The sequence below is a fragment of the Zootoca vivipara genome, chromosome 6, assembly GCF_965207765.1.
Source record: "Zootoca vivipara chromosome 6, rZooViv2.hap1.1, whole genome shotgun sequence".
In the NCBI taxonomy this organism is placed as follows: Eukaryota; Metazoa; Chordata; class Lepidosauria; order Squamata; family Lacertidae; genus Zootoca; species Zootoca vivipara.
Genome location: NC_142589.1, coordinates 75,878,465 through 75,905,831, shown reverse-complemented (window position 1 = coordinate 75,905,831; position 27,367 = coordinate 75,878,465). Strand labels below are relative to the sequence as shown.

At 47.6% G+C, this 27,367-nt stretch overlaps 1 protein-coding gene across 5 annotated transcripts in view; it reads left to right on the top strand.

Annotated features, from left to right (window-relative positions):
• Positions 1-27,340, top strand: part of LOC118087708 (uncharacterized) — a 28,703-nt gene extending 1,363 nt beyond the window's left edge. Inside the window, exons 1-3 of one of the 5 annotated variants that reach the window (XM_035120634.3) lie at positions 8,840-8,978; positions 11,126-11,273; positions 11,548-12,275. In XM_035120634.3, coding sequence (XP_034976525.3) covers positions 8,936-8,978; positions 11,126-11,273; positions 11,548-12,106 — 750 coding nt within the window. In that variant the 5' untranslated portion in view covers positions 8,840-8,935 and the 3' untranslated portion in view covers positions 12,107-12,275. Of the gene's footprint in view, positions 1-1,471; positions 1,620-5,142; positions 6,230-8,839; positions 8,979-11,125; positions 11,274-11,547; positions 12,276-16,751; positions 17,248-22,199; positions 22,348-25,878 lie in introns of those variants that run through there. The other 4 variants (XM_035120636.3, XM_035120635.3, XM_060275590.2 and 1 more) reach the window with 4 other exon arrangements.
• The last annotated feature ends 27 nt before the right edge of the window (positions 27,341-27,367 follow it).

The following is a 27,367-nucleotide window of genomic DNA, read 5'->3' as shown; positions in this document are numbered from 1 at the left end:
TAGAGAGAGAGTTATAATACAGTGGTGGGAACAGGGCCAGATTTACGTATAAGCTAAACAAGCTATAGCCTAAGGCCCCACTCTTTTTGGGGGGGCAAAAAAAATTTAAAGGAAAAAAAACCTGGAAGTACATTTCCAAAATATACGATAAAAAACAAATACTTTAAAATAAAACCTACATACAGCAACAGTGTTTTTAGCAAGTGACCCAGAGGCGCAAGCCCCAGGTGTTTTGTGCCACACCTGCAACCACCTGTGCCCGGAGTGTCTGCTTCTTTGCCTAGTAACAATACTAGACCATATTTCAGCCTCAGCTCCTGCACAGACAGTATTTGCAGTAGAAAAAATTACAACATTTCCCACATAAAATAAGGGACCTGTGTTAGAAATAACATAAACCAGTGTTTCCCAACTGGGGACCATGTGGCCCCCTGACACCCCCCCCCAGGATATTCCTAGGGTGGCACAGGTGAAAATTGTGTAAATGAGAGTCCACAGCATGAGGCTAGGAGGCCACAGAGGGAAGTGAGAAATGAAGGGGGGAATCATTTTTATTTTTATTTTCATTCCTGATTGGATGGCTATCCACTTGGCCAATCACAAGCAGGTCTGGGGTGACCAACCAGGGCCTGGCGCTGCTTTTTGCCATGTGGGTTTTCTTCTGGTTTGCTTCTGGCAGGAGTGGGCGATCGCTTTGGCTCTCACTTTGACCAGTAGAGCCTTACTTCCAGGTAAGGGTGTAGGCAGGTCCATTTTACCCATAGCCACTAGGGGTGCGGGGCACCCGGGCGCCGGTCTGTCAGGAGCGCCAGGCCAAGAGTCCGGGGCCCAAAAGTTGAGTCCAGGGAAGAGCCCGCCCATCGATGAGTTCAGGGCATAGCTGCCAAGTACCCCGTTTTGCCCGGGAAACCCCCGTATTTTCTTACCGTTTCCCACTGGTCTCCCAAATGGATTTATCTCCTGTAAATCCCCTGGAAAGCAGCGTCGCTTCTACACATGTCCGGAAGTCGCGTAGAAGCGACTTCTGGTGCTACACCACTGCTGGTCCGGGATTTATAAATGAAACATGTTGTATTGAAAAGCAAAACATTTAAAGAGCTACTTTTCTACTGGTAGACTGGTGGGGGCATGGGCATAGCCAGAATGGGGGGGGAGGCGGAGCCTCAGATTTGTATGGATTTTTACTTATTGGGGGGCAGCTCCCCCCCCCGGCTGTGTCCAGAAAACAAGGTCAGAAATGGGCCATGGCCCAAAAAGGGTTGGGAAACACTGACATAAACTATTTTGTTTCTACCTTACTTGTGGGTGTGAGGCACCAGCCCTAACAAGGACCTTCTAATTTTGACCCTCAAACATTAAAGAAAGGTATCTATATGTGAAGCTTGGAGTTGCATCTTGGTGTACCAAACAAGCTTTGCACTTCCTGCAGTGGACGGTGCAATGCAGAATTATTATTTTGGGGGACTTCTAGGGACTTGGGCTTCTGTTCTCCGAGATGAGCCGGATTCCAAGCTGGAGAAGCTAACCCAACAGGGGAGAAAAGATGCTGACACCTTCATCAAAACATTGCTTGATAAATTCATGATCATTGAAAGAAGAGAGGAGGGCCCGGGGATTTGGTAAGCAAATCAGACTTGTTCCACTGTGTACTGCTCTCTTCCCACGTAGAAAAGTGATGTTATTTCTAGAGAATGGATGGATGGAAGTGGTGCCGGCATAACATTCTGGGGTTAGGGAAGGTATGGGAGCTGAACCACTGAATTCTGAGCCAGCCCCATTGCCACCACTTGACCCCATGGCTCAGCCAGCCCCCTCTCCCAGCACCTTCCCCTCCCACTGCAGGCGGCATGTGTGGCAGGGCTGAGGGTATAACAGGTGACACACACTGCTACATGAAGCCCCTCAGGCAGCAGACAGGAAGATGCCTGTAGGAGTGCATGAGTCCAAGGGCAAATGGAGTCAGGTAAAGGCAGACAGACAGACAGACAGACAGACAGACAGACAGAGACTTTGACCTGCAACGCTCTGGGCGAAAGTGGGAAAGAGTGAAGAAGCGAGAGGAGCCTCCCTGCACTCTGCCCAGGCTGCCTTTGTTACATAAAGGAATTACATCACAGAATTCAAAAGAACCAATCAAATTCATCCAGCACATCTCTCCACACATCTCCTACCTAGCTATCAAAGGAAACTACTTAACAGCCAATTGTCAATGCCAATTGTGAACTAAGGCAGCATCTGGCTTTACTAGACCGCAGAGCAGACGTGACTTGCTCGCTTAGGAGAAATGGAGAAATAGAAAACAGCCAGATGCAGAGCCTGTAATATTATCTGAAAAATAACATTGCTAAACTAGACCAGCTTAGGAGCACATTCACTCGACCGATCCACGTTTGGGTTCGGGGATGCAATTGCTACGACCAGCACAACTGTCTAGTCCAGTGTTTCTCAACCTTTTTGGGGCCACGGCACACTTGTTCTATGAAAAAAAATCCCGCGGCACACCAACTCTGTGCCGCCCTATATTTAGTTTAGTTTGGAAGCGGACCCACCAGGCGCAGAGCCTGCGGAGCAAGCGGGGACACGTTAGACGGCACGCATAGACCCCAGGCGGGCAGACACGGGCGCGCAGCTGCCGCCGCCTCCCTCCCAGCCGCCCCAGGCAGCCGCCGCCGCTCTGGCCCGGCAAAGGGAAGCCCTGCGCAGCCTTCCCCCCCTGCCTCCTCCTCCCCAGCAAGATAATTTAGGAAAAGAAAATGTACTTAGCACATTTAATTTAAATATTTGCAAAGAGTATGTCACAGATTTTAAAAATTCTGAGTTACCTGTTTGGCGGAGGCTCTCCGCTCCCACTGCTCCCTCCCTCCCTCCCTCCTTTCCCGGCCATGTTTCCTTGTTAGCGAGCGGAACGCTGAACGCCTGCGCGCAAGGGGAGAGCGGCGCTCTGGAGTTTGGCACCAGCAGCAGGCAAGCGAATCTTTCTCGCTGCCCCGGGAACGCGGGGATGGGCCGCCTGCACGCTTCTGCCTGTCCCTCGGGCAGCGGCAGCAGCTCCCGCTGAGACTGTGCAGAAGAAGCTCCCCCATTCCAGTGTTTGGCGCCCGCGTCGTGACCCGGCCGGCTTCCTCCGCCAATAGGCAACGCTGACCCGCCGGAAAGGAAGCCGGCCGGGTCACGACGCGGTCAGCGACGTGAGAATGCAAATCGCCCTTCTCGTCACGGAACACCAGCCAGCGTCCCGCGGCACAGTAGTGTGCCGCGGAACACCGGTTGAGAAACGCTGGTCTAGTCCAGTTATGAATGTTCATATTAAAATTACATGACCACCACAGATGCCCACCTTGGAATCCTCCTCAGAACAGAGTCTTAAAATCCTGGGTGTTTGAACAGAAATCTTGGATAGCGACAGCTCAAGCCACATCGACTCAGGGTGGTGCTGTCTCCCCTGTGCCTCCCCTTCGGCAGATGGGCAGATCAAGTGAACCCTGCCAGGAAGGCTCTCTCCCCACTTAAAGCAAGGAGAAACGGGTGCAGGCAAAGCCATATTTGGCTGCCCCACCTGCAGGGCCGGTGCTAGGGTTTTTTGCGCCCTAGGCGAGATCACCTTCTGGCGCCCCACCCCCCAAATCATATTTCAAGCACAGATGTATTTCACAGCCAACCTGTTCCTTGTAACCATGATCTCTGCTACATGTTCCAAAGCAGTGGCAGTCCTGCTACCACAGAATAATAATAGTGCAGGGTGGGGAGGGAGGGGGAAGAGAGAAGGAAGGAAGGAAGGAAGGAAGGAAGGAAGGAAGGAAGGAAGGAAGGAAGGAAGGAAGGAAGGAAGGAAGGAAGGAAGGAAGGAAGGAAAGAGAGGGAGGGAGGGAGGGAGGGAGAGGAAAGGAGGGAGGGAGGGAGGGAGGGAGGGAAGAGACAGAGAAGGGAGGGAGGGGTGAGAAGGAAAGAAAGAGAGAGAGAGAGAAAGGGAGGAGGGGGTAAGAGGGAAATAGCGAGAGAGGGGGAGGGAGGGAAGAGAGAGGGAAGGGAGGGAGGGAGGGAGGGAGGGGTGTAAGAGAGAGAGAGAAAAAAAGAAAAAAAGAAAGAAAGAAAGAGGGGGGGAGGAAGCCTGCTCTTGTGAGAGGCGGCGGCGGGATGAGTGCCCCGAAAGGAGCTCTTTCAGGGCGCTGATCCTGTCGCCACCTCTCGAGGGGCGGCTGCGTATCCCTTCTCTCCGGCTCACTGTGGGGCGGGGGGAGGGAAAGCGGCCCAGATGGAGCCGTCCCTCGCTGCTCGCCCCAAAGCAGCTGGGAGAGGGAGAGAAACGGCTTTGAAGCAGCGGGACCGTCTCCTCGGGACCGTCCTGCCCAGCTTCGCTGCTTCAAAGCCTTGAAGGAGGGCTCTGTTTCTCTCCCTCACGGCTTGTTTTGGGGCAGCGGGGCTGCGCAGGAGACACTTAGCTCCTGCCTAGCCTCGCTGCTCCAAAACAAGCCGTTTGGGAGAGAAACGGAGCCCTGCTTTAAGGCTTTGCTGCTTCAAAGCCTTGAAGGAGGGCTCCGTTTCCCTCCCTCGCAGCAAAGCCCTCCCTCACGGTTCGCCCCAAAAGCAGCGGGCTGAGCAGGCGGAGGCAGCACAGCCCGGCGGAGCACGAGTTCAGCGTTCCAGCCCACAGCACCGCAACTCCCAGCTTCCCGTCGCGCGCTCTGGTTGGCCGGCGCTTGGCCTTGCCAGAGGGCGCGATGGGGAGTTGGGGGGGAGGGCTCAGCTGAAGCGGCGGAGTGGCGCTGCCCAGGGCTAGGACAGCCCTGGGCAGGCTGGCCTGCGCCCCCTCCATTTTGGCGCTCTAGGCGATTGCCTAGTTCGCCTAAATGGACGCACCGGCCCTGCCCACCTGACAAGGAAGGCTGCCCCTTAAATTCAAGATCCTCCCACTCAATGAAAGAGGTCTGCCTGCTGTGACTAAGCAGGTCGAAGCAGGTTTTCGTTTGTGACATCGCTTTCCCTAGAAAAACTTACCTGCTTACCACTAAATCAGAACAAACATCAGTCCGCAGAAAAACTATTGACACTTGTTCCAATTCAGGGGTAAACAGCAGTGGGACAAACTCTCCCTTTTCCTTCTTAAAGCTTTCCAATCCTCTGTTCTTTTTTTTCCCCCTACAGGGAACTTCTAGAGGATGTCTTTTTTAATATTAGCAGGCGCTTGCAAAACCTCAACAAAGAGTTACCTGATGAGATCGTGGAAGCTTTCGATGTGTTTGTGGGGGTGCCAGCACTGGTTGTGGAAAAGGCTATCACTGCCCTGTATGACCTGCGGAGACATGGGAGGCATAACTTAGAAGCGCTCGACAAAGCTTTGCAATCTGCCCTGGCGGGTTACGTGGATCCCATCCTAGAGAGGGTGGGACCGTACGCAGCAACCGTACGCAGTGCCGTCGTCGCCCAAGCCCAGGATATCAACCATAAGATAGATGAGAAGCTGCCGCAGCAAGTGCAAACTCTGAGAACCCAGTTGGATCCGCACTTTAAGAAGCTGCGAGAATTGCAGGCAGACCTTCAGCCCTATTTTGACCACACCCAGGAGCTGATCAGAAAAGGAGTGGAGACAATCCACAAGCACTTACTTAAGCCGTACATTGGTCCCATTGTGCAATTGCGCCAAAAGTACAAAGATGACTTCAGGGCGTGGGCTAGAGCCCCAGTGTTTTCCCCAAATCCATGATTATTTCTCCTCTCACATGTATACGGGGATGGAATCTCACACAGCATCTAAAGAGAGATCAGAATGAAAAAGCTTACATTGGTAATTGTGTCTACAAGACGTTGGCTGGGAGGTGGGTTGGGTGGGCACATCCTCTCCAGATGGGATAATAAAGGAGTTCCTAACAACCTCTGCTAGATGTGTGGCCTGTTTCCCTTTAACCCTCCTCCTTCTGTTGGCTCCTTCATGGCAGCCGTGAAAAAGGCCAATTCTGGGCTAGGGATCATTAGGAAAGGAATTGAAAACTTATGATACCATACTGACATCATACAAATCTATGGTGTGACCATATTTGGAATACTGTGTACAGTTCTGGTTGCCTCACCTTAAAAATGATTTTGAAGTGTTGGAAAAGGTTCTGGAAATGACATTAAAAAAACCCACAGTCTCTTAGCTTAGCCTACCTTGCAGGATTATTATGACTATAAAATGGTCCAGTCATGCCACCTTGAGCTCCTTGGAGGAAAGGTGTGATATAAATAAGTTGCTATGGCATTTTGGGGAGGAGGAGTGTCAAAAATCAATTTCCACTATAGGGTGTCAAAACAGCTTGGCCTCATCCTGATTGTCTCTGCTTTGTGCCAGTGGATTTAGACACTGGGGCAAGACCACAGGAGAAGGCAAGAGAAGCTGTGCACCACCGAGAGGCATGTGATCATCAGTGCCCTTCTGTGTTAATAAATGACAATGGAATAAGGGGTGGACGTGGATGGAACAGATGGTTCTTCCCTTGCTCAGAGACAGCCCCTGCCTTCTGAACCATCATGAAGTTCCTTCTTCTCACACTGGCCTGACAAGTGAATGGAAGGTCAACATCAGGCTACGAGCTGCCCAGGATTCCCCTTTGTTGCATTGTTTAGTCGTTTAGTCATGTCCGATTCTTCGTGACCCCATGGACCATAGCACGCCAGGCACTCCTGTCTTCCACTGCCTCCCGCAGTTTGGTCAAACTCATGTTCGTAGCTTCAAGAACACTGTCCAACCATCTTGTCCTCTGTCCTTCTCCGTGTGCCCTCAATCCTTCCCAACATCTGGGTCTTTTCCAAGGATTCTTCTCTTCTCATGAGGTGGCCAAAGTATTGGAACCTCAGCTTCACGATCTGTCCTTCCAGTGAGCACTCAGGGCTGATTTCCTTAAGAATGGATAGGTTTGATCTTCTTGCAGTCTATGGGACTCTCAAGAGTCTCCTCCAGCACCATAATTCAAAAGCATCAATTTTTCGGCGATCAGCCTTCTTTATGGTCCAGTGTGGGAATACCACATGGAAACAAAAGACAAAGGACAGAGATTCAACCAGCAAATCTCTGGGAGGAAAAGTGCGTCCTGCTCTCCCCTCGCCAGATCTTTTTATTACAATATCAAAAGGTTACAAAAATTCAAATCATCCAATAGAATTCATCCTAAGTTCTAAAACCCCTCCCAGGTTTCCTCCCACCTTGAATCTGATACTGTTGGGAAGATCTGGAACTAACACCCAGATGCTAAAAAGACTTCCTGGACTTCAAAGAAACTACAACTAAAGAAAGGAAAGGGGCCCAGGAATTCTTGCATAGATTAACAGTGTCTTGTCAGAAAACAGGTTTGTCAGCTTTTCAAAGGCCAGCAGAAGGAAGAAGATTAACAGATGCCCTTTCACCCAGATCTGCTTGAGCCAAATGTTTTCAGCCAAATGGCTAACTCAATTTACACTAACTTGCAATGTGCTTGTTTACCACTTGTAGCAAGGCCTGTAGATCTGTGTATCAGATACGTGTCAGCAACCTGGTTTGGACTGAGAACACCCTACTCACTGAATTCTTTAATCCAGGAATATCCTGCTCAATCAGTCTTTATCCCAGGGTCTTCCATGTATCCTTTTTATCACTGTACAGATCCCTACAGTCCAGCTCTCACTTCCATACATCACTACTGGGAAAACCATAGCTTTAACTATACGGACCTTTGTAGGCAAGGTGATGTCTCTGCTTTTTAAGATGCTGTCTAGGTTTGTCATTGCTTTTCTCCCAAGAAGCAGGCGTCTTTTAATTTCGTGACTGCTGTCACCATCTGCAGTGATCAAGGAGCCCAAGAAAGTAAAATCTCTCACTGCCTCCATTTCTTCCCCTTCTATTTGCCAGGAGGTGATGGGACCAGTGGCCATGATCTTGGTTTTTCTTGATGTTGAGCTTCAGACCATATTTTGCGCTCTCCTCTTTCACCCTCATTAAAGGGTTCTTTAATTCCTCCTCACTTTCTGCCATCAAGGTTGTGTCATCTGCATATCTGAGGTTGTTGATATTTCTTCCGGCAATCTTAATTCCGGCTTGGGATTCATCTAGTCCAGCCTTTCGCATGATGAATTCTGCATATAAGTTAAATAAGCAGGGAGACAATATACAACCTTGTTGTACTCCTTTCCCAATTTTGAACCTATCAGTTCTTCCATATCCAGTTCTAACTGTAGCTTCTTGTCCCACATAGAGATTTCTCAGGAGACAGATGAGGTGATCAGGCACTCCCATTTCTTTAAGAACTTGCCATAGTTTGCTGTGGTCGACACAGTCAAAGGCTTTTGCATAGTCAATGAAGCAGAAGTAGACATTTTTCTGGAACTCTCTAGCTTTCTCCATAATCCAGCGCATGTTTGCTATTTGGTCTCTGGTTCCTCTGCCCCTTCGAAATCCAGCTTGCACTTCGGGGAGTTCTCGGTCCACATACTGCCTAAGCCTGCCTTGTAGAATTTTAAGCATAACCTTGCTAGCATGTGAAATGAGCACAATTGTGCGGTAGTTGGAGCATTCTTTGGCACTGCCCTTCTTTGGAATTGGGATGTAGACTGATCTTCTCCAATCCTCTGGCCATTCCTGAGTTTTCCAAACTTGCTGGCATATTGGGCATATCCCAATATGCCTCTGTTGCATACACATTTTAAATGTTTTGAGACAGTTGGTTAATCTGTTTGGATATCCTGTGTTGCCTTCAGCTATTTATTTGGTTAAATCAGAAATTTTAAAAGTTTGTCCCCTCTGTAGTTTTGCAATGACCATGGGAGATACCAAAGGAAGGCACCTGCCCTCCAATAGCCCCAAAATGTTAATGAGTGACCCAGGAGGCAAAGGAGGAGGAGGTTGGGAGGAATAAGTAGCCTCCCCTCGTGGCTCCACGGACTCAGAGGCAGCCCCTACCTTCATCCCAGCAGGTTCCCAGGACCCACCATGAAGTTCTTCATCCTCACACTGTCCTTGGCCGTCCTGACAGGTGAGTGGAAGGTCAACATCAGGCTAGCAGCTGCCTTGCATTCCACCTTGTGGGGTGTAAATTTAGCAACATAGGTAAAGGTAAAGGGACCCCTGACCCTTAGGTCTAGTCGTGACCGACGCTGGGGTTGCGGTGCTCATCTCGCGTTATTGGCCAAGGGAGCCGGCGTACAGCTTCCGGGTCATGTGGCTAGCCTGACAAAGCCGCTTCTGGCGAACCAGAGCAGCACATGGAAACGCTGTTTACCTTCCTGCTGTAGGAGTACCTATTTATCTACTTGCACTTTGACGTGCTTTCGAACTGCTAGGTTCGCAGTTAGCAACGTAGATATTAGCTAAACTGAAGCTCCACGTTCAGTGTTCGGGAGACAAAGAATGGACTGGGCAAAATGGGTCTTTAGTCTGGTCAGCCAAGGCTTAAGGACTTATTATGACTTCCTCTCCCTCTGCCTACCTGCCTCTACCTAAGGGTGCCCTTTGACAAAGAGGACAAAAGAGGTTGCCGGAGCTGTCTGTAGTCCGGTGAGCTGTGTGGTTGTCTTCTCTGAGCTGTGTGGTTGTCTTCTCAGTCTGGCTGCTAAGCATTGATGCAGAGCCGGCTCTAGGGGTAGGCTGGGTGGTGCGGGGCGCCGGGTCAGCCTGCCCACCAGCCACGGCAAGAAACGGGGCGGGGGCGGCGGAGCGATCTGCGCACCACGGCGCCCGGGCGCCCGACCTGCTTAAGACAGCCCTGTATTGATGGGCAATGCCAAGAGCCCTGAAGCTCTCTCCCTTCTCAGGGTACTTTCAACTGAACCTAGACCACACAGCCATTCGGGTATTCTCTGTTAGGAGGACACACACTCACCCTACCGTACTCACATTGTTCAGGGCATAACTGCCAAGTACCCCGTTTTGCCCGGGAAACGCCCATATTTTCTTACTGTTTCCCACTGGTCTCCCAAATGGATTTATCTCCTGTAAATCCCCTGGAAAGCAGCTCCTGCCAGCGGCCATATTTCTGGTGCCGCTCTGCCCATTTCCAAAATGGCCATGGCGCCAGAAGTCGCTCCTACACATGTCCGGAAGTCGCGTAGAAGCGACTTCCGGTGCCACACCACTGCTGGTGCTACACCACTGCCGGAACTTGGCAGCTATGATTCAGGGGCGACCAAGCCAGTGAGGTGCTGAGGCGACCGGCAGGCTCGGCCTTCCTGCACACCTGGGACTGGGCAACTGGGGGGGCCACGGCGGATCTTTGCACCCCAGCGCTGCATATGCTTAAGGCAGTCCTGGGTGTGGGGCGTTATAGTGTTTTATCTAGGCAGCCAGGGCCACTTGCTTTTAAAAATTCTCCCATATATACAGAACTCCTTGTGTGCCTTTTGGCCTGTATCTGTAGGTTTCCCCCTCTGTGTCAAATAACTGTTGTTCTGCTCCCATGTAATAACTGGGGACAGAACAGAAGTGTTGTCACATAAATGTTGTTTACTTTTTTTTAATACATGGAAATCTCCCTCGGGAGGTTCTGCACTCTCCTTCCTTGGAGGTTTCTAAGCAGAGGTTGGATGGTCATCTGTCATGGATGCTTTAGCTGAGTTTCCTACATTGCAGGGGTTTTCAATAGACAGAATACCCTTGGGGTCCCTTTCCAGCTCCATGATTCTGTGTTTTTCAGCTTCAACAATATTTTATTATGTTCCTATCAATTTAAGTAATTTTGTATAAATTATTAAAATTATAAATGAAACATGTTGTATTGAAAAGCAAAACATTTAAAGAGCTCCTTTCTACTGGTAGACGGGTGGGGGCATGGGCATAGCCAGGATTTTGGGGGGGGGGCAGAGCCTCAGATTTGTATGGATTTTTACTTATTGGGGGCAGCTACCCCCCTTGGCTATGGGGGGTGCTACAGGAAGAAAACAAGGTCAGAAATGGGCCATGGCCAAAAAGGGGTTGGGAAACACTGACATAAACTATTTTGTTTCTACCTTTCTTGAGAGGGTGAGGCACCAGCCCTAACAAAGACCTTCTAATTTTGACCCTCAAACATTAAAGAAAGGAATCTATATGTGAAGCTTGGAGTTGCATCTTGGTGTACCAAACAGGCTTTGCACTTCCTGCAGTGGACGGTGCAATGCAGAATTTTTTATTTTTGGGGACTTCTAGGGACTTGGGCTTCTGTCCTCCGAGATGAGCCGGATTCCAAGCTGGAGAAGCTAACCCAACAGGGGAGAGAAGATGCTGAAAGCTTCTTCAAAACATTGCTTGGGAAAGTCGCCATCATTGAAAGAAGAGAGGAGGGCTCGGGGATTCGGTAAGCAAAACAGACTTGTTCCACTCTGTACTGCCCTCTTCCCACGTAGAAAAGAGGAGATGTTATTTCTAGAGAATGGATGGGTGGAAGTGGTGCCGGCATAACATTCTGGGGTTGGGGAAGGTATGGGAGCTGAACCACTGAATTCTGAGCCAGCCCCACTGCCACCACTTGACCCGATGGCTCGGCCAGCCCCCTCTCCCAGCCCCTTCCCCTCCCACTGTGGGCGGCTTCTTAAAGCTTTCCAATCCTCTGTTCTTTTTTCCCCCTACAGGGAACTTCTAGAGGATGTCTTTTTGAATATTAGGAGGCGCTTGCAAAACCTGAACAAAGAGTTACCTGAGGATTTTTTGGAAGCTTTAGATGTGTTTGTGGGGGTGCCAGCACTGGTTGTGGAGAAGGCTTATAGTGCCCCGTTTGACCTGCGGAGACATGGGAGGTATAAATTAGAAGAGCTTAACAAAGCTTTGCAATCTGCCCTGGCGGGTTACGCGGATCCCATCCTAGAGAGGGTCGGACCGTACGCAGCAACCGTACGCGGTGTCGTCGTCGCCCATGCCCAGGATATCAACCATAAGATAGATGAGAAGCTGCCGCAGCAAGTGCAAGCTCTGAGAACCCAGTTGGATCCACACTTTAAGAAGCTGCAAGAATTGCAGGCAGACCTTCAGCCCTATTTTGACCACACCCAGGAGTTGATCAGAAAAGGAGTGGAGACAATCCACAAGCACTTACTGAAGCCGTACATTGGTCCCATTCTGCAATTGCGCCAAAAGTACAGAGATGACTTTAGGGCGTGGGCTAGAGCCCCAGTGTTTTCCCCAAATCCATGATTATTTCTCCTCTCACATGTATACGGGGATGGAATCTCACGCAGCATCTAAAGAGAGATTAGAATGAAAAAGCTTACATTGGTAATTGTGTCTACAAGACCTTGGCTGGGAGGTGGGTTGGGTGGGCAAATCTTCTCCAGATGGTATAATAAAGGAGTTCCTAACAACCTCTGCTGGATGTGTGGCCTGTTTCCCTTTAACCCACCTCCTTCTGTTGGCTTTTGCAAATATATCTTCTTCAGCCAAGCAAAAGTGAAGCACTCTCAATACACCTGTGATCCAACACGTGGGTTATGTTGTGCACATAACAGTTGCGTAGGGGGAGCTCAACTTCCTTGGCCCACGGGGTGGAAATGAGGAGTCCCTTTCACTTTCCCTACCCTGAAGCTGCTCCTTGAGTTTTAGGGGAAGCCTTCATTGGCCCAAGTGACTAGAGGGCTCCCTGGAAATACGGTAGCACCTTTGGAGAGGCTTTGGGACTCTGGCAAGGGAGGGGCGGGAGAGTCCACCTTTCCTCCTCCCCTCCTTTCTCTTGAGGCAGTGCAGGTTTACAGTACACACACACACACACACACACACACACACACACAATGGGCAACACCAATTGTTTCCTGCTGTAGCAGAGGAAGGAAGGGATGCAGGGCCACTCCATGTACGCAGCTGAGAGTCCAGTCGCTTTCAGCTCCTCCTTCCCCAGAACAGTTTCTGTCCAGCTGGCCATTGGAAGAACTTGCACCCCAAAACCAGTACCTCCTTTGACTTATTTCCTCCTCCATCACAAGCCATTTTATTTCTGTGCTATGTCTTTTTTTAAAAAAAAATCGTGTCCAAGGACTGTCTTGTTTTTATTGATCGGTAACCTTCTCTGGCAGCAATTTTTGGCTGAATGCCAGGCGAATAATAATAATAATTTATTATTTAGACCCTCACCCATCCAGCTGGGTTTTCCCAGCCACTCTGGGCAGCTCCCAACTGATTAAAAACAGAATAAAACATCAACCATTAAAAAATTCCCTAAACAAGGCTGCCTTCAGATGTCTTCTAAAAGTCAGATAGTTGTTTATTTCCTTGACATCTGATGAGAGGGCACCACCACCAAGAAGGCCCTCTGCCTGGTTCCCTGTAACCTCACTTCTTGCAGGGAGGGAACCGCCAGAAGGCCCTCAGTGCTGGACCTCTGTGCATGACCTGGAAGCTATAAGCCGGCTCCCCTGGCCAATAATGCGAGATGAGCGCATTTAAAGGTAAAGGTACCCCTGACCATTAGGTCCAGTTGCGGACGACTATGGGGTTGCGGCGCTCACCTCGCTCTACAGGCCGAGGAGCCGCTGTTTGTCCGCAAACAGCTTCCAGTTCATGTGGCCAGCATGACTAAGCCGCTTCTGGTGAAAACAGAGCAGCGCACGGAAACACCATTTACTTTCCCTCCGGAGCGGTACCTATTTATCTACTTGCACTTTGATGTGCTTTCAAACTGCTAGGTTGGCAGGAGCTGGGACCGAACAATGGGAGCTCACCCCGTCGTGAGGATTCGAACCACCGACCTTTTGATTGGCAAGCCCAAGCGGCACAGTGGTTTAACCCACAGCGCCACCCGCGCCCCATTTGGGACTACTGTACTTAGTTGAGAGGAAAGGCGAGAAAGAAATGAGATGACAGAGGTTTATACAATTATGCATGACATGCAAAAAGGTGGATAGATACTACCTGGTATCCAACCATGCCATGTAGTACAACAATACTGTCCGTACTTTCTTCATTACAGGGTCCTGACTCATAGAAGTCATTCCAAACTTCCCCAAAAGCAGGGTAGAAAGAAACCCTCTAAACAATATCTAGGCAGGGATATAGCAGGGGCCTGTGGACATTGCCTAGAGCAGGCATCCCCAAACTGCGGCCCTCCAGATGTTTTGGCCTACAACTCCCATGATCCCAAGCTAACAGGACCAGTGGTCGGGGAAGATGGGAATTGTAGTCCAAAACATCTGGAGGGCCGAAGTTTGGGGATGCCTGGCCTAGAGGTTCAGGGATGCTGTCTGTGGATAGTCCAGATGCAACACTGAATGAGAGATGGTGTGGCCTAGTGGTTAGTGTGTTGGACTAGGACCTGGGAGACTAGGATTCTGAGCCACACTCCAGCAGTTCACTGGGTGACCCTGAACCAGGCACAGCCTCTTAGCATAGGCTACCTCACAGGGGCATTGCTGTGAGAATAAAATGGGTTTAGCAGGAAAACCAGTTGTGCCACCTTGAGCTCCATGCAGGAAAGGTGTAATATAAATGTAATAAAAAATAAAGTAAATATGCACCTACCTGGTGTGGAAAGTTTTACAGTCAAAACACAACTGCATGCTTGCTAGTTGGTATATGAAGGGGTTAAGGACCACAGAGTTTGAATTGCTGGAGTAGGCTCAGTTGGGTCAAGCCCTCTCAGCCCACCATCAGTGAGGGAGTAAGTGATGTATTCCTTCTCCTCCTTCTCCTCTTTGCAATGTGAGCCACGGAGCAAGGACATTCCTCATTACAAGCTCCCAGCTTCAGACACATGTCAGAAACTACACTGCTGTATTTCTACCCAATAATATTTTGACTGCATTTTCTAGTGTTGCTGATAGGACAAGGCATGATTGAGGTTCCTGCATTGCAGGGGGCTGGAATACCGGTAGATGACCCCCGTGGTACCTTCAAACTCAAAAATTTCTATGAGACCTTAAATCTGTAAGTAAATCATTTTAAAACATACTTCAGTGTGTGGTCTATTCATGCAGAAGAGGTAGAAGGAAACTTGACACTGGGTTTACTAGCCTATTCCTATGCCTAACAAAACTGCCTAATGATGAGAATTAAATTCTGCTAGGGGCTCTCTCTAGTCAGAGAGTCTGCTAAGCTTCATGCTTTGAATACAGGCTTGCAGCTGTAATTCATTTGCTTATTATTCCACACACATGGGCCTATATAGGAGAAACTATCTATACAGTAATACCTCGGGTTACGAACGCGATCCGTTCCGGATCGCAGTTCGTAACCCGAATAGTTCGTAACCCGAACGCGATGGGCGCCGCCATTTTGCGCATGCGCGATCGCGCGCGCGCCGCTTCTGCGCACGCGCACACGGCGAAAACACTTCCGGGTTTGCGCAGTTCGTAACCCGAACTGTTCGCAAACCGAGGTGGTCGTAACCCGAGGTACGACTGTATACATAAAAATGTAAACTGGGTATGTTCCTTCCTCTCCAATGTTCAACAAAACCGCTTGACCAATTGAGGTGAAATTTTGACACAACATCACATGCGAATGTCTAAAGGCTATAGGAAAGTTTGCTAAGACAGATGTCAAACCTGTGCCAGGTAAAAAAAACCAAACCCCCTGTTTCAAAACTCACCACTCAGACGAAAATGCATGCTGGGAAAAGAACCAGGTTGCAAACCAGCGCCCTCTAGCAGCGGCTACGACTACACCTACCGGTATAAAACCTTTCCTGCTTACATACTAGGCCGAAGCCTTTACAGACTAGGCCAAATGGAGGTACTGACTCACCTGGGTGGGGGGGTGGGGGATGGGATAGGTCAGGCCAGTCACAGGGATGACCTGGGGGTGGGGGGAAGAGGGGGCGTGATACGTCATGGGACGGGACAGTGATTAAGGCATAGCTGCCAAGTTTTCCCTTTTCTCACGAGGAAGCCTATTCAGCATAAGGGAAAATCCCTTTTAAAAAAAGGGATAACTTGGCAGCTATGATTAAGGTTGCCAGGTGTCCACTATTTGACCGGACAGTCCGCTTTTTTCACATTATGTTCACTATTTTTTTCCACAAAATAGTGGACTTTTTTTTATTCAAAAGCTTTATGATGAAATGGTATGTGATTTAAAGCTGTGTACAGTCTAAGAGAATGAGGATAGGAGAATCGCGTTTTGTCTTTTTTTTCATAAGTAAGAATGAGACAAAGATCGAATATCCATTGAACTCGCTTCTCCTGAAAAATTATTACTCATACTCAATTGTTTAACAAGACATTTAAAAAAGGGGGGGGGAGGTGCCTCTTACTGGAGTTCTGCCCTGCCTGTTCCTGACTCGTGGGGAGAACAAAAGGGAGAGGCGCGAAAGAAAAAGTCACCTCTTCCTGTTCCTGACGCGCAGGAGCAGCAGCAAATAAGAAAATATTTAATTTAATTTAATTTACCCCCCCCCCCGCTTGTCCACTATTTTTTGGAAGCAGACCTGGCAACCCTAGACAGGGTGGTGGCAGTCACAGGGATTAGCTAGTAATTAATATACAGTGGTACCTCGGTTTATGAACACAATTGGTTCCGGAAATCTGTTCATAAACTGAAGCATTCATAAACTGAAGCGAACTTTCCCATTGAAAGTAATGGAAAGTGGATTAATCTGTTCCAGACGGTCCGCGGAGTACTTAAACTGAAGCGTTCATAAACTGAAGCGAACTTTCCCATTGAAAGTAATGGAAAGTGGATTAATCCATTCCAGATGGGTCCGCGGAGTACTCAACCTGAAGCGTACTTAACCCGAAGCATGGGTGTAATTGGTTCCGGAAGTCTGTTCATAAACTGAAGCGTTCATAAACTGAAGCGAACTTTCCCATTGAAAGTAATGGAGAGTGAATTAATCCGTTTCAGATGGGTCCGCGGAGTTCGTAAACCGAAAATTCATAAACCGAGGTGTTCATAAACCAAGGTTCCACTGTACAGTATCTTCTTTACAATTCCCATCAGTTGGCCCTATGAGATACAGGATGCTACATCAGACGGGTCTTTGGTCTGATCTCACAGAACCCTTCCAAAGTTTGCGTGTTGTTTTTAAATTCCTTCATTTTGTTTTAGCAACCCACCTGCTGTCCTTGGCAAACTGAAGTTCAAGCTCTTTCAAATGTTCAAGCTCTTCCTTTTTGTGCCAGTTGGACGTGGGGGCAATGACTCGAGGTGCTGGCGCAGGAAGCTCATCCAGCGCCCTGTGTTAATGAATTACAGAAGCTGAGGATGGAAGCAATAATTTATTCCCCTCCGAGCACCCCCTGCTCAGATAGAGAGCCCCTGCCTTCACCCTAGCAAGTGGATTCTCAGGACCCTCCGCTGAGCCACTATGAAGTTAATTGTCATCACACTGGTCTTGTACCTCTTCACAGGTGAGTGGGTGGTTACCTCAGTCTAGAGGGGAACTCTGAAGTCTCTTTTTTTGAGTGGGTGAGCTCCCTGCTTTCTCACGGACTTGGAACATGGAGGTATGGTTATTTGGAATTATGATCTCACTCCCTCATGTACCTGTGTTCAGATGAACATATGAAATGTGCTGAAATCTTAGATACAGATCCAGTCGGATCTGGACCAAGGTGCAGAATAAGGTTATGCCATTTTCAAGCATATCCCTTGTAATGTGTCGTTTGGCCTTGAGAGCAACTCACTTAGGCAACTCAGAGTTCCTGGAAGGAAGGCAGAGGCAGCACCAATATAACAAAATGAGGAAACAATGTCAGCTTTGTATCACCACAACATTGCATCAGAAGCAGAACCCACAAGCTGATTAAAATAAATACTATTTACGGTTGTCAACAGCTTTGTCTAATGCACCACATAACAAATCTTTAAGCCGCCGGTCTAAGTCTGCATATATAGAGTTGAAAAACAAAGGAATGTGGTGTGTGTTCAAAATCTGAAACGTCCACCAAGATCCACTTCTCAGCATCAAGCAACAAATAATGCAGGAGATCTATTAGTCCTGACTTTTTATAGAAGACAAAAAGGTAGCTGAGAGGGGGGTTTGGTGAACTAGATCAGGGCCATGGCACTGGAAAGAAGGTGGGGTTAACGTATTAGCCGGGAGGGGGGGGGCTGAGGAGAGGCAGGCACAATATTTTAGATTATGTTTTCTCAAATTAGCTGAGCATAAATTGGGCCCCAAACTCACCACCTGAGGCTAGGTCTCCAACTCACCTCATGATCAAGCCATGATTGTCCCCTTCCAGGCTCCAAAAAATCCTAGATTTGGGTTTGCTGAAGCAGAGTCCATTCTGCAAATCACGTTGTTTTTTTAGGGTCAATAGCCTGGGCCTGTGTAGGTCTAATCTCTTCCTTTGATGCATTGGCAGCACAACTGTGTGGGGATGGCTGGTGGGGAAATAATCATGACGTCTTCGGTAGTAGTTATCTTCGTAGCCTAAAGTACCCTTTCAGCTTAAATTTCTCTTAAGAGGAGCAGATCCCCACAGGCAGCTGCCTGGATTCCTGTATGAATTCTGCAGCACATAGCAGGAACTGCAGGCACAATCTTCAGAAAAAGCACAGGAACCTTTTTTTGATGTGACCTATGCCAAAAGTCACAGGGACGCGGGTGGCGCTGTGGTCTAAACCACTGAGCCTAGGGCTTGCCGATCAGAAGGTCGGCGGTTCGAATCCCCACAACAGGGTGAGCTTCCGTTGCTCGGTCCCAGCTCCTGCCCACCTAGCAGTTTGAAAGCATGTCAGAGTGCAAGTAGATAAATAAATAATCTGCTTCCATTTATTAAATCAGTTTTTCCATTATGTCTATGAAATTATTCTAACAATAACCAGGTATTGTTTTGTGACTGTATTTTGTCAGGTAGTCTTGCCTGAGTATTTCTTATTATGATGAATTTCAAAGCTTTTTCCGTTATTTTACCATTTTTCCATCTTAATTGGATATTTCACCTTCAGATCTTTAAGGTTCCTCTCCAATTTATAATGTCTTTGTATTATTTAATGATAATTCTTTTTTTAAAAAAATCTGATATCTTTGTGTCAAGTCCAATTTCATTTGAAAAATTGTTGTGTGAGTGGTAATCTAAATTTTATTGTTTTATTTTTGTATCTTTTTTTTTTTTTGGTATTTCTACTTTTTCTTTCTGTACATACAAATGTAGCATCTAAGTCATTCTTTCCTGTAAATAATAATAATAATAATCCCTTTCAAACAAGATACATGAACCTCAAAGAGAATTCAGAACCACATAAGGAAAATGTTAATAACTTATCGATTGTGTCCTAATTAACAAAATTTTTGTCCTTTGTTTCCTCCACAGCCAAACTAGGTGAAGTAAATTAAACTGACTGAGTAGACAATAACAGCAGTAATTAAATAACTATGATCTTATATTATTTGCAGCTCCCCAAGAAGAAATTTCTAGAATATTCTCCCCTTTCTTGACTATTTATCATTATTATTTTTTAACTAATTATATCTTCAGGCCCCAACCCCCTGCAGGCCTATTTTCAAAAGGATGTTTTACAGGAAACCAAATTGACATTTTATCTCTTTGATCACAACCTAAGAAGGAGGACCTAGAAAGCTATAACGTTTCAGCAAGGTTTAGAAGTGCTGGCATAGAAGTACTGTTAACTTCCTCCCAGTGACTCGAAGGCAGACAAGAAAACCCCCTTGTTGGAGATACATGCAAAAGCAGCAAGAATTATCTCAAGTTCACCTGATTGCCTCAAGATATACAAGTGGCGTATAATTAATAATTTGAAGGTTTTGTGCATTATGTGTTATATAGGAACACTGAAATGTGTCAAATGACTTTGGGACAAAGGGGGAAAGTGAATTGCAAGGACATTCTCTCTCCTTGACCTCAAGACTCTGTGCCCTAGGATTTAAAAGCAGCCGGAATTGTCTCAAGATCATGATGGCCTCAAGACATACAACTGATATATAATTATTAGGTCTTATGTTGCGTGATATTCGACAGAAACATTGAACTATGTCTGACAGTATGTTATTTCCACAAGGAGGGGGAGGTGAACCAATTTTGTGTTTAATTGTTGGGTTTTTTTTTTTTAAAAAAAAAATGTATAGTGTCCCAATGTTTTTTTTTTGTATTATTGCCATGCATTGTATGCCTTTTAAAGGATCAGGATATTGCATAGTTCAGTATTTAGATTAGATCAACTTATGACCACATTTTCTTGTCCCACCTGGCACTCTGCAGTGTGCCAACCTTCTCTACACATTTTTTAAATTTGTTTTTACTCATTTTACCAAGAATAAGCTCCAAGATCCATGAAACACCAGATAAATGAAGGTATTTATGTCTTGATTTAACAGGAATGATCCCTTTTAGAGTTAAATTTGACTAATTTGGACATGTTTTATGGGGCTGTATAAATTCTAATTGGGTCAGTTCTAATTGGGCAAGTGTATCCAAGGTGCAAGTAGCTTTCTTCCTTTAAGAGCAACTGGGCAACTCCCTACAGTGCAAGGCCAGAGCCTATAATAAAGGCCCATAGAAAGCCCAAGGCAAAGGCATCTCTCTCATGACATGTCCAAACCTGTGGCAGCTATGGTGAGTGCCAGGCGACATGGTCAATATGAAAGCCCTAAGGGGATTCACCAGGGATTGTTGCTGTTGTGCCACGTTGGAGGTGTGCAACCAGAGGAGAGCTAGCTTTTGACACCTGAAGAACACACAAAAGGGTAAACAAACAAACTGCACTTTCCAGTCAATATTGGTGGACCATCCTGTTAAATGAAATACGTAGACCATTTTTGAGAAATGCTTCTCCCAAAGTACTAAAACAACACATCTGGTTATTCTTTTGTGGGGCAACAATTTTTAAGAAAAATTATAGCCCCAAATGGGGGATATTGTTATAAGAATTTTGAGGTCATATATATATATATAATAATTGTTCATAAAACATGTACATGAATGTACAGTACAGGCACATGTCTGAAGCAGCACAGGAAGACAGACCTTTCTGACACCATTTTGACTCTCTCTCTGACCAGGTGTTCCTCTGCAAGGAAGAAGGGGGGTGGGGGGAACCTTCTCATTGTCTCAGGAATTAAAGTGATAATCCCTGGCATCCTGATACCTGACTGCCAGACAAAAGGGTGTGATTAACTTGGCTGGGAAACAGGGAAATGTAAATATCTCTCAATTTTGTTGATTAGGTTCTGGGGGCAGGGGGCAGGGTCCAGGGTGCTCAGATTACTGCCACCAGACCTCCCCTTTCATGATGTACCTATGATGAATCTAGGGAGGGGGGGTCTTGGGCTACACCCCTTCTGTGACATATGGATGATGCTTCTGGGGGGTGGGCTGAAACCAATTTCAAATCTCTTTTTAAGGGCAAGACATCTTTGTTTGGGGTTCCTTCCTTGTTCTCCTGTGTGAGAGGAAGGACCCTGTTGCAACAGCAAAAATAAAAGTGCCTTGCTTCGTACGTCCTGGTTTGGTCTCTGTTATTTGGTGGGCAGGAGACGCTTAAATTCGTCTGCTTGCCTGGATCCTTGAGCTCTCCCTGGGTCAAGATCCATTTCTCTGGGTTCATAGGAACCAGCTTAAATTTTACAACAATAGGTACCGCTCCGGAGGGAAAGTAAATGGCGTTTCTGTGCGCTGCACTGCTTTCACCAGAAGCGGCTTAGTCATGCTGGCCACATGACCTGGAAGCTGTCTGCGGACAAACGCAGGCTCCCTCGGCCTGTAGAGCAAGAAGAGTGCCGCAACCCCAGAGTCGTCCATGACTGGACGTAATGGTCAAGGGTATATTTACCTTTACTTATGCCAAAAGTCAAGATACATGGCAATTTTCACCCCCACCCCCACCCCCCGCAATGGGACTCGGAATTTGATTTGCAATAGTACCGTGTTAAAATAATATCACCATATGAGTTCTGGCTAACAATAGCTTGTATGCTTCTTAGAATGAGGCAATGAGAATGCATATGATCGGAGGAAATTGTATTGCTTTGTGTAAGAAACCTATAAAGACCCCCCCCCCGGGCGTTTGGGTGGGGTTCAGCCTTTGTACAGCGATCCTGCTGAAACTCTTTACTGCAGTAAATAAACTTTCTGGATTCTTTCTTCAACCCAACTCACTAGTAGTTAATGGTGCTAGTGAGACAGCAGATTTGCCTTGCAACATTTTGGTGACCGCGGCAGGACAGAGGGGTCCGGGTGGCTACCCCCTTGGACCATGAGGGCCACGATCACCCAAACGGCCGATATCTTGGATAGCCCAGACCGCGCCAGAGTTTACCAGGACCGTGGGCCAAGGCCGCCCCACCTTACTTCCTGCGCAACAAGATGTGATGCAGATGTTTTGCTTCTTTTCCCAGGCCATCCGACTTTTGCCCAAACAGATAAACGGGTCTCCAAGTTGGACCAGTTAAAGCACGACCTCACTAAATTCCTGGGAAAGGTCAGCGAGAAAGCGTGGGATAAATTGAACTTTGTCAGAAGATCGAGGCTCGGACAAGAACTGAGGTAAGCAGATCCACCTCCTTTCCCCCATTTTAGGGGATTGGGGATATTAACTAGGAACTTCACAGACTGAAGCTTTGAGAACGCTGGTAGGATTTCTTCTTTGCTAGATTTTCCTTTGCAAGGATGTGAAGCCTGGGAGCTAACTGTGGCCCTCCATACCTCTCTATCTGGCCCTTGAGGCACTCTCTAGGTCACGTGTCTGCCCCAGTTACACCCTTTCCTCACAGGCCATACCCTTCACCAACCTTGCGTCGCTTCCTCCTGGTCAGAGAGCTTTTGCATGGCTGGAATAAGTGTCCTTGACTCTGCTAATGCCTCTTGCTTGCATTGCTGGGATATAGACCGCTAAGTCTGAGTGTGTGTAGCCTACTGAACAAAAGTGAAATTTTACATTCATGGTTGGCACAAACTTTTGCCTCTGGCTCTGGCCACCACTGATAGGTGGTCCCAGAAAATTTGCCCAGAATGAAGCATATAGCGTCCAGGGCTGAAAAGGTTACCCCCCACCTCCACCCCGCTCTTACTTCCTCTTCTACTTTGTTAATTTTTTAATTCTAGGAATTTATGAAATGTGCGTAAAAGTGTCACATGAAGGCTGGCTCCCCAATTCTGGAATATCTCACCCAGTGAGGGAGGTTTGCCTCCTTTGCTTGCTTGCTTCCTTCCTTCCTTCGTTTGTTTGTTATTCCACCTTTCCTCTGAAGTGTAACTTCATGTGTGTAACTTTAATCCTACAACAACTTTGAGAGGTAGATTAGGTCCTTGTCTGGCCGAAGGTCACCCAGTGAGCTTCATGGCTGACTGGGGTTCTGACTCCTTATGGAATAAATATATTGTTATAAGAATTTTGAGGTCATATATATATATATAATAATTGTTCATAAAACATGTACATGAATGTACAGAAACATGTCTGAAGCAGCACAGGAAAACAGGCCTGACTGACACCATTTTGACTCTCTCTGACCAGGTGTTCCTCTGCAAGGAAGAAGGGGGGTGGGGGGAACCTTCTCATTGTCTCAGGAATTAAAGTGATAATCCCTGGCATCCTGATACCTGACTGCCAGACAAAAGGGTGTGATTAACTTGGCTGGGAAACAGGGAAATGTAAATATCTCTCAATTTTGTTGATTAGGTTCTGGGGGCAGGGGGCAGGGTCCAGGGTGCTCAGATTACTGCCACCAGACCTCCCCTTTCATGATGTACCTATGATGAATCTAGGGAGGGGGGGTCTTGGGCTACACCCCTTCTGTGACATATGGATGATGCTTCTGGGGGGTGGGCTGAAACCAATTTCAAATCTCTTTTTAAGGGCAAGACATCTTTGTTTGGGGTTCCTTCCTTGTTCTCCTGTGTGAGAGGAAGGACCCTGTTGCAACAGCAAAAATAAAAGTGCCTTGCTTCGCACGTCCTGGTTTGGTCTCTGTTATTTGGTGGGCAGGAGACGCTTAAACTTTGTCTGCTTGCCAGGATACCTGGACTCTTCCTGGGTCAAGGATCCACTTAATTCTAGGGCCGTGTAGCTCTGCAAAATTTTTACAACAGAATGAAAATGAGTTTTATTCTTAGAGAAGGAATGGTGAGGAGGACCATGCCTGCCTTAAGTCCGATTCTGTGAACAAAGAGGTTCGAAAACAGCCCAAAGGAAGGGGCCCTTTGCAGAACTGTTTATCTGCATGTTTCACATTGCTGGAGACACTACAAATGAAACAAGGCAAATGTTTGACAAGCTAGAATCCTCCCTAAGAGGATTTTTCTGCTAGAAGGTACAATTAAGTAAGGAATGTAGTAGAAGCAGATTGATAGCCTATGCCAGGGATGCCCAAGCTTTTTTCAAAGAGGGCCAGACTTGATGAAGTGAACATGTGTGAGGGCCGACCAAAGTTGTTAAGCTTTTTTTAAGGGTTTTATCCCAGGAAATGAACCGGACTGAACCAACCGGCAGGCCGGATTAGGCCCCCATAACGGACATACGTGGCCTATGCTGATCCAGAGAGCCTCCTGATTTATGAGGGCTGGGTGACTTGAAAACACACCCCTGTTGAGGAAACTGCTAATTTAAATGGACATGGGATGTATGTAAAAGAGGGGGGACATATTAGAGAGATATTAGGGAGTAGGCATGAAATGGGTGTTTAGGGAAGCATGTAATAATAATAATAATAATAATAATAATAATAATAATAATAATCCTATATAATAATGTCCAAGTTGTCCCTGCGTCCAAGCTGTCCCGTGTGTCCCTGGGTCACTGCGCATGCGCCCCAGAGATACAGGGATTGGACAGCAGAGACCGCGCGCGCGCACTCTCCCCCCCCCTCTGCCTCCTCCAACCGCCGCTCCCGCCGGACACCACCTCACTGCAGGGCACGTCAGGGAAGCGAGGGTGGAGGCCGGCGAAGGCCTCCTCACAACCCTCCCTGGCCGTGAGGAGCGGCGGTCGGAGGAGGCGGGGGGGAGAGTGCGCGCGTCCTTCCTGTCGGCGGCTGGGGGAGAGGAACGGAGGAGGAGAAAGCCCTGCCGCCGACAGCAAGGACAGGTCCCAGGGTTCGGAGAAGCGCTGCGCAAGCGCTTCTCCGAACCCTGGGATGTCTTCTTCCTGTCGGCGGCTGCGGGAGAGGAACGGAGGAGGAGAACACAGCGCTTTCTCCTCCTCCGTTCCTGTCCCCCTGCCGCCGACAGTAAGGACAGGTCCCAGGGTTCGGAGAAGCGCTGCACAAGCGCTTCTCCGAACCCCAGGATGTTCTAGCGCCCGTTATTAAACGGGCTGAAATACACTAGTAATAATAATAAATTTTTATTTATACCCCGCCCTCCCCAGTCAAAAACCGGGCTCAGGGCGGCTGACACCAACAGAATTACAATAAAACATAAAAACAATTAATTAAAATACAGATTAAAATACAGTATTAAAATTTAAAGTGCAGCCTCATTTCAAGTAGGCCATAAATCCAAGCCATGAGGGAGGAAAACACCGGGGTCAGGCTGAGTCTAACCCAAAGGCCAGGCGGAACAGCTCTGTCTTGCAGGCCCTGCGGAAAGATGACAGATCCCGCAGGGCCCTGGTCTCCTGGGAAAGAGCGTTCCACCAGGTTGGGGCCAGTACTGAAAAGGCCCTGGCTCTAGTAGAGGCCAATCTAGCCATCTTATGACTCGGGATCTCCAGAATATTATTATTTGTGGACCTTAAATTGTAAACTGCAATTTCTTAACCAATAGGGATATTCGAATGGTTTTAGGGTATAAATTGTCTGTGATGGGAACTGGAATGCGCAATCCCCTCTTAACAGCATGAGCTGGGGGGGGGGTTCATTGCCCACAGTGATGTGTTGACCAACAATAATTCTGCTTATGCCTGATTGTGGTGTAGACTCCTCCTTTGAAAGGGAAATTTGAATCCCTCTGGGAAAGGCCCCTGGGACAGATTTGTCCAACACTACCCCCCCTCCCCATCCAATATTCTAATCTAAACACTACCACACTGGCTCTGTATCCCGCTCACAAAGCCCTATGCTTTCTGAACCCCCACAGAATCTTGTTTCGTGATGATGTTGCAAAACTGCGCAAATTCTTCCAGGACCTGCAGGCTGAGCTGCCCCCCGAAATCACACAGGCCTACCATGCGGCAGTTCAGTTGTCTGGGCATGCTCTGGTGGGTGCCAGCTGTAACCTAGCCGTATTACGGTCTGCCACCGAAGAGCTCTACGAGGGGCTGGAATCCCTAGTGACTTTCTACACCAGCCCAGTCGCGGAGAAGTTGGGACCGCACACGCAGGCCCTGAGAAATATGGTCGTCCCCAGGGTGCAGGAGCTGGAGGAGAAGCTGAAGCAGCAAGTGGAAGAAAGGGGGCCTGAGCTGATCCCTTACGCGCGGAAGCTTCACCGCCAGTTGCATGAATACCAGAGGTCCTTAGAGCCTTATGCCAACCAGGCCCAGGAGAAGATCAAGCTGGGCATAGAGACATTTAGCCAGACCATGCAGCGCTACGTCACCCCACTTCTGGAGGCAATCAAAAAACGCACCACAGACTCTTAAGAAGCAGGGCTGACATACCCCAGTGCTTCCCCCAGATCTCTGAAGCTTCTCATAAGCAATGGAGGATGGAACCTTGGCCAAACTCTTTGAAACAGAAAGGGTCAAAAAAGGGAAGCGACTGAATTGTGTGGCTTCAGCAATTTGGGGGTGGGGAGCAGAGGCTGTTGGTGATATCTTCCCTCCTCCAAACCATGTAATAAAGGAGCTGCCCCCAATGAGGCTGTGTTAATGTAGTAATGTTTTCTGAAAATAATTTTATTGCATTTGTATATAAAAATGTAAATTGAGAAAATGGCGCTACTTGTTATAATATAAAATCACTACATATTATAATTTAATCAGGCGATGCATATAAATTTCAATAAAATGGTCTTAATCCAGACTACTTAGCCCTAAGTATGACTTGGTGGGCTACGGCTATTTCCTTATTAAGAGGCAAAGGTAATGAAGATGTACTGTGTATCTTGAAATTTGTCCAATTTCCTCAGGATTCTCAAGTTTATGCATTAACTTTTCTTTTAGTGTTGTGTTCCAGACCTCTTGAAAAGGGTAAGTTGAAGACTATTTCCAATTTTTGGCAATCACAAAGGCATGCCACAACAAGAAGAAAAGCCACAGGCTATTTGTGTAATACATTTCTTGGTTGTTCATCATAGATTAAGTGAGAAGATGAGTAGTGGATCAAGGATTAAAGGCTGGGAAGCGATTTTACAAATCTCTTGAAAACCTGACATCCCACCCCCACAATGATGTAATATCTGGGCACAACCACCACACATGGACTAAAGTACTCCACACTCCACAATATCTTTTTTAACATAATGGTGGCAGCATGTGCTTTATTCTATGGAGGGTGCAGGGCATGATAAATTATTTTAATAGCATTTTCTCTTTTTCTGGCAGAAGCAGATCAAAATGGTGCTTACTCCACAGAGCGTTGCAGGATATGTGACAATGGTTGAACTACACGTTCTGTTAGCTACC